Source organism: Myxine glutinosa, chromosome 5, assembly GCF_964187855.1.
Source record: "Myxine glutinosa chromosome 5, kmMyxGlut1.1, whole genome shotgun sequence".
Classification (NCBI taxonomy): domain Eukaryota; kingdom Metazoa; phylum Chordata; class Myxini; order Myxiniformes; family Myxinidae; genus Myxine; species Myxine glutinosa.
Window position 1 is genome coordinate 137525948 of NC_136265.1, and position 14694 is coordinate 137540641.

The 14694-nt window shown below is 43.0% G+C and overlaps 1 protein-coding gene across 4 annotated transcripts in view; it reads right to left on the bottom strand.

The window, feature by feature from the left end:
- Positions 1-677: 677 nt before the first annotated feature.
- LOC137426999 (uncharacterized) overlaps positions 678-14694 on the bottom strand; it is a 121733-nt gene continuing 107716 nt past the window's right edge. For 2 of the 4 annotated variants that reach the window (XM_078778781.1, XM_078778783.1), the window contains 4 exons: positions 14436-14513; positions 5494-5565; positions 3799-3882; positions 678-3425 (listed from right to left, as the gene is read on the bottom strand). In XM_078778781.1, the coding sequence (XP_078634907.1) occupies positions 3379-3425; positions 3799-3882; positions 5494-5565; positions 14436-14513 (281 nt within the window). In that variant the 3' untranslated portion in view covers positions 678-3378. Of the gene's footprint in view, positions 3426-3798; positions 3883-5493; positions 5566-12756; positions 12933-14435; positions 14514-14694 lie in introns of those variants that run through there. The other 2 variants (XR_013623583.1, XM_078778782.1) reach the window with 2 other exon arrangements.

Here is a 14694-nt window from a genome sequence, read left to right on the forward strand (position 1 = left end):
CGGAGGGGAATTTAAGTAGTGCGTGTGTGGTGTAACTAATGGGCCTAACTAATGTCTATGGTGCGTTGCCATACAAGACAAAGGAATGATCACCAGGTCTGACACACAGGGGAATTAGCATAATCCCTATTCTACTTATCACCAAGCCATCCTTGTATGACCAGAAATATACACTTAATCCGACATACGGGCTAGACAGGTCCTCTACTTATTTACATCGAGATGGTTCTTCTTCTTCTTCTTCTTCTTCACGAAACCAGAGCATGCTACCTATGCAGATCTACCTAACTCTGTATATCCCCCTACCCCCAAATTCACAACAATACCTAAGACCTGAAGTTATCAATGCGAAATGGTATTTTTGAAATGTTTCATGTATATACTTACAAAAATCACTCATAAGGAATATTCTGGTAGGAATTTATCCTTTCACCACTCATGTTCATGTGGAATTACCCAGATAGATACTCTTCCCTCCAAAGAGGAAATTCGGGTTTGTATCTCAACCTTTCATCAATATTGTTTTACATTTGTACCTCGTCTACTTATTTAATCTTCCCACTGCCTTTGTACTTACAGTTAGACAATAAATAAATAAACATTCTAAAAGGTGAGTACCTGGGAGTGAGAGTCTGGGAGTTAAGGGTGACAGAATAGATGTACAAATCAAACACCTGTACTTGTAAAGCAAAACTTTTTATTCGGAGTAATACAAACTAAGACAAACTGATTTTAAAAAAACAACAAAAGTTGTATTGTCAACTATTCCACCTATAATGAATCTCCATCTTTTCCCTCAATCTTATTCCGATACTCCTGAGCTGCATCCTTCCAGGTCGAGATTCCCACACCTTTGATACTTCCGTTGTCATGTCGAACTTTCATTACCGCATGTTTACAGGTGCTGAACATTGTAAAAAAAAAAAAGTGTTTAATCGCAGCTTGGATGTTTTTATCATTCCCAAAATTTGCATTATCAGTTTTAAAGTTGAAGTCTGGTGTTGGCTTAACGGTTAAGGTAGTTGGCTTGAGATTTTAGGGTCCTGAGTTGGAGCCCCTGTCATGCTGTTGAAATAACACCAGGTGGGTTGACTCAACCTGTGATCCTCCCAAAGTCGAAAAAATAAGTACCAGCTGGCTGGTGATGGAGGACATTGCATCAGCGGCATAAACGCACTTCCGGAAAATGATGCAGCCAAGCATCCGCAGACTGCATACGAACCACCACCACCAGTTTTACAGTTGATGGAGTTTGTACAATGAGGGACATATACATATTACATATGCAAGATTTCAAACTCCTCCTACCCCAACCCCCACCTCAATTCATGCAGATTCCCCATATGTGTTCCATCTTTCCTCTGCCCTCCACCATCATTCCCTATTCCCCATTTTCTATTTCTCAACTGGTCCCCCCTCATATTTTGTATTTTTTTCTAATGTCAAGTTTATAGAGGAGCTTGTGCATGTTACCTGTCAGACAAGGACATTAGACAAATCAAAACAGTATAAGAGATTTGAACCTGCGGTCACAGCATCACAAGCAGTAGTCTCAGGTGCAACACCAAACAGGTCACCATTACAGTGCAGCTTATACAATGGAGTCACATCATGTTTGATGGAATTTTAAGCCTCACTTTGTTCTTTAATACGACTAGGGCATGCCCGTACGTGGGTGCCCGTTCCTTGCCAAAAAAAAAAAAAAACGCTACCCGTACGCTCTACCCCGCCCGTACGCCCGTACGCCCGTAAACAAAAAAAACAACGCTCTTCGCTTCCGCCCTTCGCTCTGACTGAATTGGGAGAAATAATGCGCATAAGAAATCGAGAAATTATTATTTTCTCTGGAAGAAATCGAATTACGAACCGTAATGGCGCACGCGCTCGGCTCGGCTTGCTCTCACATCGGCCACGCCTACGCAACAACGCGTTCTGTGATTGGCTGCCGGAAGTGCAGTCTTCACTGTCCGGAAGGTCGCATATCGCAGTTACGATGAATCGCAAATTAGTTTTAATTAGTTTTAAAACATAGTTGAACGCCAACATAGTTTGCCAACGTGAAATAAATGAATACGCTCTCAAATGTGCCGTCCGAGGCAGAGTCTGTTCGCCACGTTCGGCACACGTGATAGCTCGCTGCTCTCTGATTGGTTGAATCGTTTTTTGGACATAGCTCGGTAACTACTTCTCCGATTAATATGAAACCTTGAAAAGGCACATCCTCGGGTCCCCAGCAATATACCTGGCAAGTTTAAAGTATATCGGACCGGTAGTTGTCGAGAAACAGCGGTCACAGACAAACAGACATACATACATACATACATACATACATACATACACACAGAGATTACTGGAATTATAGATAGATGAAGGTCCATCGCAGCATCGTGATATTATTTATTTATTTATTTTGTATACAAGATCGAGGCTCGTGTAAGAGCTAACATCAATCACAAAAAAAAAAAACAATCGGACAAACAAAACATACAATAAAGGCAGCGGGAGACAAGATGGAGAGAGAGAGAGGGAAGCACACAAGTACAACAGCAGAGAACAGGGACATCTGTGGGAGGGAGAGGGCTTGGGGGGAGGAAGCATGGGAAGGCGGGGGAGGTGGGAAAAGTATAAAACACATGGACACTGCTAGAACTTCCAGGAAAGAAAGAAGGCTGGATTTCAAAAAATAAAAAGTGGATCTGGGGTGAATTAATTGGGGTAGAAAAGATCAAGGTTTTGGATGGGGGAAGACAAGAGATGGTGGTAAACAGCTGTTTTAAAGACCTGGAGGAGGAGTGATATTCCCTATGTGGGAATCCTTTATACTCTCACGTGATCATTAGCCTCCTCCACGATCACTCCCTATTCCCTATGTGGGTCCATCATGATGTCATTGAACTTCACTATCATAAGGCAGACGTGTTTGCAAAGTTACAGATTCTACTTCCTTTCTTACACAGTGGTGTGATCAAACATCAAAGTCAAATACAACCACAAATTTAAATTTAAATTAAGAATTAAGAACGAATAATAATTTTATCGGCCAAACACAGAAACAAAGTGAAGTACACAAATTCACAAAAATACCTCAAAACAGTGTCTGTCCCAAAGGAGGACCATTTGCCCTATAATTGTGGCATAACAATACTTTGTGTTCAACATAAATTTGAACAATTGTGGTTAAATCTAAGTGACCACACGTCACATAATTCAATGCGAATATATATGCACATGTGATGCACACACATGGCCCCCTCTGTCACTCACAGTGTAAATGTTCTTGGTGATATTAAAATAACCCTCAATTTTTTTTCATGTTATTACATCAAAATATTCTTTCTTAAATCCTTGAAAAAAAAAAAGAATGGTTGGTGAAGGTGGTTATTCAAGCTGGTTTATGGCCGCGTGTCGTCTTTGCTGAGTTGAGTCTGCGGAGAAGATAAATGTACAGAGTATACGAGTTTAGAAGGGGGAGGCACATTTTGTTTCCATTTTCATCACAACAGCCTGAGAACGTGTTCAAGGTAGTGGGAGGAAGTCAGGAGAAAGAAGGTTGTTTGTGGGTTGTTGGAGTGGACGCAGTGAAGACCAAAGTAGTCTGATTTGAAACAGTCTAACGAGCTGATGAAAACGGAACTGCAAACTGATCCATCACTGATCCGAAACTTTTTGTTGTGCTTGTGTTTTGTTTATGTGGAGAAAGCTCAGAGTCATTTATCTCCAAAATGTTTCCTCATAAAAAAAAAAATTAAAGCATCATTTATAATACAGAGTGTTGTGGCAGAGAAACAAAGCACTTACAGTAACGGAGATAGAACAGGCCTCCTCCGATGAAAAGGCTGACGGATATCAGGATTACGAACACAGGGACCATCACACTTACCCCTGTAAATCACATCAACCAAAGCAATGGATTAAAACAACTGAGGAATAACGGTCCATGTTGAAGTTACTACTACTACTACTATGACTGCTTCTTCTTCATTTTTTGAATTCAGCACAAGGCTATGGGTAGCATCATTAGCTGATGGCATGGCGGTGCCACTGACGCAATGCCCTCTGATGGTTATGGCAGGAATTAGTCATTTGTTCAGAGTGCCGGCGATAGCTCACCTACTTACTCTTTGCGAATGACACCATGTATTCTTTAACATCCACCACTTAATGCCAGCAGACGGGACGCCCACTTAATGCCCATCCGAGGGACGGCATACACATTCACATTGATAATAATCCTGCCTGTGAAACAACGGGATGTCAGTTTGTAATTGGGTCGGGCTGAGTGAAGTGATCCGCGTGAAGGGATGACCTTGAGGGAGCTTATATAAACTGTGTCCATTCGGTGCGCTATCGGGTGGCATTCTGTATCCCAGTGCTGTAGACTACTGACATTTAACAGGTACGTAAATGCTTGCTTGCAGGAAACTAGAAGGAGATGTATGCTTTGATTGCTTTCTTTGTGGAACTAATAATCTGCATTCTTGTATTATAGGAATGGGTAGAGAAATAGTTCAATAAAGCCTCATTTCTTGGAAGAGATCTGAGTTTGATTTCACAACAGGATTCAAACACAGGATATACAGCTCAGAGGCGAGTAAATATACTTGTAGTCTAGGACATCCTGCCATCCATATGTATGACTAATCCAAGCACAAATAATTTACGTGTCACACAGCTTTGAAGCAATCCCAGCACTTACCATGAACCACAATTTCTGTGAAAAGGGAATTTAGTTAAAAGTGCTGCCCCATTAATGTGAAAGCACAAATGCCTTTTGCCAAAATAAATAAATAAAAGGTATCGAGATGGGAAAGAGTAAGAACTATCGCAGTATCCAGTGATTGCAAACCTAAACCAGGCTGAATAGTTTATGTTTTGTATCCCACTGATAGGCCGGATCTGGATTCGGACATGAACCAAAATCGAATCGATTCGTCCTCGTCACCTAACCAACTCGTCCACCAGGTTTAGTCATTTTTCGTCCATAACTTTTTTAAATATCATGTTATATATCGCTTTTCGCCCGATCTCTCAATGGTGAAGAATCACTTGAAATTAAATAATTCTCGTATCCGAATGCATATTCAGATCTTCACCAAAATCTAATCAAATCGTCCTTATCAGACACCCAACCTGTCCACCAAGTTTCATCCAAATCCGTCCACAAATTGAGATATCCTGCTATGTATACTTTTTGGCCCTATCTCCCAATGGTGAAGAATCACTTTAAAAATTCTAGTAGCCGGATCCGAATCCGGATCTTCACCAAAATCTAATAATTTCGTGCTTGTCACATACGCTACATCTCCATCAAATTTCGTTTGAATCCGTCCTCAACTTTTTGAGATATCGTGTTCAAAAACAAACAGACAGACAAAGGTGAAAACATAACCTCCATCCACCTTTGGTGGTGGAGGTAATAAAAGAGAAATAAAAATGGAGGAGAAATAAAAGTGCAAAATTGTAAACCTCGTGTGAGGAAGTGTGAATACTTACAGGAGGTGCTGCATGCAATGTGGCACTGCTTGAGCTCTAGTGAGCAATTGCGAGACGTGAACATCTCACAATCTGGGTACCAATGGAAAAGGGGTGAGGAAACAGGTGAGGTAGGTACAAGTGAGCAGACAGGTGAGTAGGAGTGCCACCAATAAATGTTTAAAGTAAAATCGACAAGTAATTGAGGCGACACTTCAGTCCCACATGTTTTATGAAAGAGCAGAAAGAGGAGCACATAAACAAGAAAGATGTTATGCAGAGCATGATACTTGCAAAATCCACCCCCTCCCCCAATAGTTGTTGCCATGGATACATCAAAATGTACATTTCATCAAGGTTAAAATTGACAATCTTAATCAAAGCTCGGTTCAATCGGACGACAATCGATTCTTTTTCAGATGAAAATTGATGATTTTAGAAGTTTGACATTGAGTTGACATTTAACCTTTTTACCTCAAAATTAGTTGGTTTCCAAATTTAGTGACAATGCGCAAATATTGATCAACTTTTAAGTCAATCGGATGAAAAGTGATAATTTTCGAAATTTGACCTCAATATGACCTTTGACCTCAAAATTAATAGGCTTCTTCTTTATGACCAACTCTACCATTTGGTGAGGTTTCGTGAAGATTGGATTAAAATTGTGACCTTTAGGCAATTAACATACATACAGACAAACAGACAGACAGACAGACTAACACATGCGACCAACCAATGTACTTGAAAAATCTCCGATTTTGCAGGTAATAAACTAGACCGGCACTCGGAATAGAGCAAACTTCCACCAGGCTGAACAGTTTACATTTTATATCACAAATAAGAATAGAGAGGAGAAGAAGAGGGAGTCAGAGGGGTGGGGGAGGGGGAAGTAAAGAGGGAGGGAGGGAGGGAGTGAGTGGGTTGGAGGTCGAGATGGGTGTCGGAAGGGAGAGGAGCGAGTGGACAAAGAGCAGTGTGTGTGTGTGTGTGTGTGTGTGTGTGTGTGTGTGTGTGTGTGTGTGTGTGTGTGTGTGTGTGTGTGTGTATACGTGTGTATACACAGGATTATGATAGCCAAGGGTAGGAGGAGGGCCAGAAGATCAGCCAGGGGGCGCTGCTGACTGGACCTGAGTGTCCCAAATTAATGAAGATGATGTACTAGCTCTGCCAGGCGTGCAGCGGTTCAGAAGCGAGGTTGAGCTAGGTAGTTTTGGTAGGTACGGCCAGGCTGCAGCGGTTCAGAAGCGAGGTTGAGCTAGGTAGTTTTGGTAGGTATGACCAGGTGTGCAGTTCAGAAGCGAGGTTGAGCTAGGTAGTTTTGGTAGGTAGGGCCAGGTGTGCATCGGTTCAGAAGCGAGGTTAAGCTAGGTAGTTTTGGTAGGTAGGGCCAGGTGTGCAGCAGTTCAGAAGCGAGGTTGAGCTCTGTAGTTTTGGTAGGTAGGGCCAGGCGTGCAGCGGTTCAGAAGCGAGATTGAGCTAGGTAGTTTTGGTAGGTAGGGCCAGGTGTGCAGCAGTTCAGAAGCGAGGTTGAGCTCGGTAGTTTTGGTAGGTAGGTGAGAAGGGTTCTAAATGGTGGAGCGTGGAGATGACGCAGAGAAGGAGGTTGGAAGTGTTATGTGTGCAGGAGACCAGATGGAAAGGTGACAGGTCAAAGAGATTGGTAGGAGGAACAAACTGTTGCACGCAGGTGGGGATGAAAGGAGTAATGGCGTGGGAATAATAGTATCGGAAGAGATCAGCAAGCAGGTGGTCAGAGTGGAAAGACAGGAGGGTTGGACAGTTATGGCAGGGGTGATGATACAGAGGCAAATGATGTGTTTTATGTCGGTATATGGGCCACAAATGGGAAGGACTGGGGCAGAGAAGGGCCAGGGCCAGGCGTGCCAGGCGTGCCTTCTTATCTTCCCCCATCGAAAACCTTGATCTTTTCTACCCCCGGTAATTCACCCCAGAGTCCTTGCAGTGTTCATATGTTTTATTCCTCTCCCACCTCCCCCCAAGTCCTCCCGATGTCCCTGCTCTCAAATGTTGTGTTTGTGTCCTTCCCCCTCTTCCCCCTCTCTTTTGTGTCCTTCCCCCTCTCTCCCCATCTTGTCTGCCGCTCCCCTTGTTTTTTTGTGTTTTGTGTGTCGGTTTGTCTTTTTGTGTGATTAATGTTAGCTCTTTCACGAGCCTCGATCTTGTATACAAAAAAAAAAAAAAAAAAAAAAAGAAGCAGGAATTCGGGGACACTGGCTGGAGAGAGGATGATGGGGATGGTTGAGGTAGAGGTGATGCTGTTCATTGCAGGGAACTTCAACACGTATGTCGGAGTAACGGAGCCGGGTGAAGAGGAATGTGTTGGTAAATCTGGTTGGGGAGCGAGGAATAGAGAGGGACAACAGCTGGTGTTGAGGACTGGGCCATAGATGGTTCGTTCATTCGAAAGCGGGAAAGCCGCAAGATTACCTATAGGAGTCGACAGCATAGAATACAACTGGATTTTTTGGAGGTAAGGAAGTGACAGCTGTGGAGGGTTAAGGATTGCAAGGCAGTGGTGGCAGAGCATGTTACTACCCAGCACAAGCCTGTGTTGTTTGTGGTGAGGATGAAGAACAGGAGGGAAGTTAAGAGCAGAGGTCGGAAGGTTATTAGGTGGGAGAAGTGTCGGAGAAACGTCGTGGTGGAGTACAAGGAGAGGGTGAGGGCCAGGTAGGAGAGACTTAGCAAAGAAGCGGAAAGTTTGGAGAAGGTGGACGAAGTATGGAGAGGCATTTTGGGGAATTGCAAAAGTGTTGTGTGGAAGAACGTCAGGAAAGGATGCATGTGAGACCAGGTATGGTGGATGGAGGAAGTAGCGAAGGCAGTTGGTGAAGAGGAGGTTTGGAAGAGGATAGGGAAAATCAAGGATCGAGGGAGGCAGCCACACGGGGGGTTGCTTCACCTGTATGGGCAGAAGACGAAAGCAGCAAGGAGAGTATTGGATAAGGTGAGGAATGATATGGATTAGGAGGTGTACAACAAGTTGGAAGAGGATGGGGGGGGGGGGGGGCAGGAAGATCTCTACCCATAAAAGGCAAAACTTTCTCTCTCTCTTTTGTATGTGTTCCATCATGGACGGCCACAACTTATATAATTTACAAACTCCAAACTTTGGGTACAAATGCAACCTTGTGTGTGTGTGTGTGTGTGTGTGTGTGTGTGTGTGTGTGTGTGTGTGTGTGTGTGTGTGTAGGAGGGGGGTAACGCAGGCTATGTGGTCGCGTCCTTACACAGGGTTGTGGGGGCCAGGAGGTGGGAAATTCTCGATGTCAATGTTCTCCAAAATATTTTCTAAAAAATACATTTTCATTTTTTACCTGGGCAACGCTGCTGAGGTTAAAGCACTCTTTGCATGGGTAAATTTTGTCCCTCCTCTCTGTCGTGTCTGATGTATTGCCACTTCACTGTCACTTGTCACATGTCACTGTTGTCTTGTCACTGTCACAAATGTTACAGACGCGGTTTTGGATGTTAGTTTACCGAGCGGTTTGGTATGACCGCGTCTGCACAGTTTACCCGATTATACTCGAACGTTGGCCGAGTCGCGCTACGCTAAATCAATTGAGGAAAGGACACAACGGCTGGGTTAGATGACACGACACCAGGGGTACAGTTCTCAAGACCTCCGGAGGAGGTTATAATATTTGTATGCAGAGCGTTGAGATTACAAGGACAAGAGGTACAGCATAGGAAGGTAGGCACTTAGACACACTTATCTTATTCCCGACAGACCACAGATAAACGGGACAAGACTGACTTGTGACAAGTGACGTGTCACTGTTGTACGTGTCACTGTCGTGTCTGAATATCAGCTTCCTAGCTCAAAAGGTGCCTGAGATAATGCCCAGATGAGAAATAAAATAAATAAGTAATTAATAATTAAAATAAATAAATAATAATCGTAAAATAATTAATTTCTTAATGAATTAGCTAATAGCATACCCAAACCACCACTGTTTCATCCGAATGTGTAACTTTGAAAATTACTTAATTGATTAATTAATCGACAAATTAAATAATTAATCGATTAATTGATTGATTAATTAATTGATACATTTTTGCTGTTTGTTTTGTAAATCGCAGTGTCGATGATAAACTTTTAAATGTACAAGTCATGATGTGAGCTTTCAGGTTGATTCCCCGACAGCGAAGTCACTCACCTTGCGCATTAGACGGGTCAATATACAACCAGAACAGCTGTACCCCAAAAAAATTGCAAATTTTAGTTTTATTGCATTTCCTTATATTTTAAGACTTACTTAGGAACATATCAAAAGTTGGACAGAAATGGACCATGGGAAAGTAAAAAATTTTGACATGATAAAAATGTCACAAAACCATGCACGATTCACTACGTCGAAAACGCTGAGATACGCCTCTGAGATAGTGAATGCTCTTCCTGCTGATAACCCAATCCATAATGCAGTGCTACTGCTTGGGAGCTTCCACACATTAATGAATTTGTTGGGTGCCATTGGAAGTTTGATGGATGGAAGTGGACTGAAAGAGATCCTGGAAACAGTGTATGGTCAAAATGCTGTTGTGCACATGCTGAGTGGGAAGGCGGTGCAACGTGCTTTTCGTGGCCATTTGCTTGTGGATCAGTGTCTTACACGTCAGGTTGTTGGCAAGATTGTGGAAGTTGACCCTGGGTTTCAAGAACAAGTGGCAGAACTGGAGCGACTGTACATTTCCCTGGAGACTGTCGAAAGTGACACTATAGAGTCTGTGTTGCAATCAGAGTGCATTCATTTCATTGACAATAGATTGAATCAGGAAAGGAATAAACTTGCAAAGGACTCGAAAACCAGTGCACTTTGGATCAACTACCAGCGTATGTTGGGAATTGCAAGGGCACTTGTGGCAGCTGATCGGACGGGGTCCTGGGAGATGCATCTCCAAGCCATATCAGCTTGCTTGCCGATATTTGCAGCTGCTGGCCATCCCAATTACCTGAAGTCAGCTCGACTCTATCTCGAGAAGATGCTTGCGTTAGAGGATGACAACCCTGAGGTTCATCAGAAGTTCCAATCTGGTTATCATGTAATCCGGCGCAGTGACCAATACTGGGCTGGCCTAGGCTCTGATCTTGTGATAGAACAGACATTAATGCGCTCACTGAAAAGCCAAGGGGGGCTGACTCGAGGAAGTGGGATGTCAGAGCACCAGAGAGCAGTTTGGACTCTGTCTTCAACCATATCGTCCTCCTACAACCTTGCTATGCAAGAACTGACCTCGAGTAGCTACTCAACAAGTGAACAACATAAGGAGTTGACAACATCCAGGGTGAGTCGAGATGAAGCTGATCGTGGCAAAGTTGCCGAAAAACTGGACAGCTTCACACCATTTTCTGATGACAAGTCATTGCGCAATATCATCACAGGGGTTACTGCAAATGAGGATGTCAATGTTCATGACCTATTCAAAGTAGGTAGTGACATTGTCAAGAAGATGGATGATCACCCAGCTTACTCCTATTCACACAAAAGGAGTTCTAAAGCCAAGACACTTGCATTCAGCAGGGCAGTCAAAGTTGCTGAGGACCGCACAATAGATCCAGCGTTACTATTCCAGAGGTTCTTAGTGGTGTCACAGACGGGAGATCTCCAGATAGGTGAAGTGATGAAATATGAACTCTGCCCATACCCAATGTCTCTTTTTGAGGCAAAAAACATCCTGCGCCAGCCAGATAAACCACAGTTGGCGGAGGCAATAAGGAATTATGCTACAACCAAATCTGACAATGCTGTCAACCAGACAGTTCCAGGAACAGATCACTATGTTCTTGACGGGGGATCACTTATTCACCGCTTAAAGTGGACAGAGGGATTCACCTACAGTTCCATTGCAGATGAATATGCCTCATTTACAGTACGACACTATGGCAAAGCTACTGTTGTGTTTGATGGTTATGAGGCTGGGCCAAGCACAAAGGACTGTTCTCATCAACGTCGGAATAGAAACAAGAATGCCACCAAGGTTAACATTACGGAGTCAACAAAATTTGTTGGGAAAAAGGAGGACTTTCTGTCGAATGAGTCAAACAAGCAGGCAATGATACTGTTGATTATAGAGGTGTTGCACAAGGAAGGCTGTGAGGTGATCCAAGCAGAGGGAGATGCTGATGTTGAGATTGCAAAAGCGGCCGTCGCAAATGCGGCTTCCAGATCTACAACCCTCATTGGAGAAGATACAGATCTCCTTCTCCTCCTGCTCTTCTATATGGTGGAGACAAACTGCATTGAACTCTATTTCCGTTCTGACAAGGCAAAATCAAATGTCTACAATATCAAAGTCCTTCAGCAGATACTTGGAAATGCAGCCTGCAGAGATATATTGTTCCTTCATGCATTAACTGGCTGTGACGCAACGTCTCGTGTCTTTGGGATTGGAAAGAAGTCAGGGTTTCAAAGAATCATCAAGAAAGAAAAGGAACTGATAGACAGCTCAAAGGTGTTCTGTAAACCACAGCAGAGTCAGGATGTTATTGAAACTGCAGGCTGCAGAGCAATGGTGGCATTGTTTAAAGCAAATCAGAACGACTCACTGGCATCGATCAGATACAACATTCTCTGCAAAAAGGTTGCAAGGGCTAAGGCATTTGTCACTCCTGAAAGACTGCCACCCACATCCGCTGCCTGCAAGTTTCATTCTCTGCGGACCTATTACCAGGTAATGGAATGGATGGGCCTTTGTTGTGGAATGGAGCCAACGGAGTGGGGATGGAAGGTAGAAGGAGGAAAACTTGTTCCAGTGATGACAGACAAAAGCCCTGCTCCAGACATACTACTTCAGATGATTCACTGCAACTGTTCAGGGGGGTGCAAAACACTAAGGTGTTCATGTAGGAAGCATGGATTAGAGTGCACCAGTGCATGTGGACATTGCCAGGACAGCAACTGTGACAATATGAGTGTTGAACCAGACATAGAGGAGGAGGAGGAGGAGGACGATGAAACTGGAATCTAAGACTAGAAGGCATATGGTACTTCCACATGTGTCAAAATTGTCCAATTTTTTATATGTTGCTTTCCATGTCATAGACTGGCAGAAACAATCAAAGCACATATATTTGTGCAAATATTTACTTTAAATTGCGAATGGTCTCAGGATTAGCACTGCATAAACTACCAGCAACGATCATAATACAAATATTGGTGCAAAATTAACTTTAAATTGTTAGTGGTCTGATGATTATCAGTCAATTTTTTTACGTTTTATCTGCCGGCAGCCATCTTGTTTTCTGACGTCACTGAGGGACTTTCCCATGCGTCAAAATTGTCCAACTTTTAATATGTTGTCTTCCACTTCATAAACTACTAGAAATAAGCATAAAACAAAAATTTGCAATTTTTTTGGGGTCAGGCAGTATATTGACCCGTCTACATATTCCACAGCAATGAAGGTGCAGGTTGTATTGTTAAACTTCCTGTATTGTTCTGAAACATAAAACATGCACATTGGGGCATCAAACAAACAAATAAATAAACAAGAAGACGTCATGCCGAGCACGATACTTGCAAAAGCCACCCCCTTCCCCCAAAAAGGTTGCCATTGATCCAGCAAATTGTCCATTTCATCAATATCAAAATTGACGATCTTGATCAAAGCTCGGGTCAATAGGCTGAAAAGTGATGATTTTTAGATGAAAATTGATGATTTTAGAAGTTTGACCTTTGACCTTTTGACCTCAAAAATAGTTGGTTTCCCAATTCAGTGAGGCACTATGCAAATGTTAAATTTTCAAGTTAATCAGATGAAAATTGATGGGTTTTCAGATGAAAATTGATGATTTTGGAAATTTGACCTCGAGTTGACCTTTTGACCTCAGAAATAGTTGGTTTCCCAATTTAGCAACTCAAAGTGCAGATGCTGTTCAATTTCCAAGTCAACGGGATGAAAATTGATGGTTTTTCAGATTATATTGATTATTTTGGAAGTTTGACCTTGGGTTGACCTTTTGACCTCAAAAATAGTTGGTTTCCCAATTCAGTGACTCAATATGCAAATGCTGTTCAATTTTCAAGTCAATCGGATTTAAAATGGCGATTTTAGAAATTTGACCTACAGATGACCTTTGATCTTTGACCTCAAAATCAATGGGCTTCTCAATTGTGATGACCTCTACAACTTAGTGAAGTTTCTTAAAGATCGGTTTAGGATTGTGACCTGTAGGCGACTTGCAAACAGAAAGAATAACGCACAAGACCAACCAATATACTTGAAAAATCTTCGGTTTCGCAAGTAACAAATCCAATTTTTTTGCATCTACCGTGGAATATAGTTGGGGAGCGAACTTGTCCATTGAATTTAGAAGCAGCTCTAAGGTTGCTTCGGGGTTGGCTTAGCGGTTAAGGTGTCTGGCTTGGGATATCAGTGTCCTGAGTTCAAGCCCCTGCCATGCTGTTGAATTAACATCCACGTGGGTTGACTCAGCCTGTTTATCCTTCTGAGGTTGGCAAAATGAGTACCAGCTCACTGGGAAGGATGAACCGTTCGGGTATCTTGAGTCAGAGGTGCGCCCCGACCAGGATTGTGCCCAATAGCCAAGGGAACTGCTTTGGCAGCCCTGTGCATGTGAAGATGAAAAATGAGTGCTCTTCCTCTCCTTCTACTTCTTTTTCTTCTTCTAAGGTGGTTGTTAGCAAATTCAGGGTGCGGCTGTATTGGTGATGCATGATGCCCTGTGCATTTGGGTAGGAGTTTATAACTTGTTCAGGGTCTCCGTGATAACATCCCTCCTTTATGCAAAAGACACGGTGGCATCTTTAAGGTCACCAACGACAAGTGAACGTGCGCGCACACCACATACAAGAATGACCTTGAGCTGGGTGTGCAGACAAGACGTCCAGCTTAAGTTCATTCCGGCGCACACACGTCGATGCATCGCCAGGGTGACATTTTCAGCAATCGGTACCTGGATTGCATCGGACTTGACGTACCTAGATTCATGGAAAGGTTGAAGTGATACTCCTTGAGGCAGTCCTGTACATCACTGAAGCAGTTGTTCAGCGTGCATTCTGCGGGACAAGAAGATGTTCAATAAGATTCACATAGACAGATTATTATTTTATTTTTTTGTATACAAGATCGAGGCTCGTGTGAGAGCTAACATCAATCACAAAAAAAAAAAACAACGGACAAACAAAACATACAATAAAGGGAGCGGGAGACAAGATGGGGGGAGAGAGGGAAGCACAC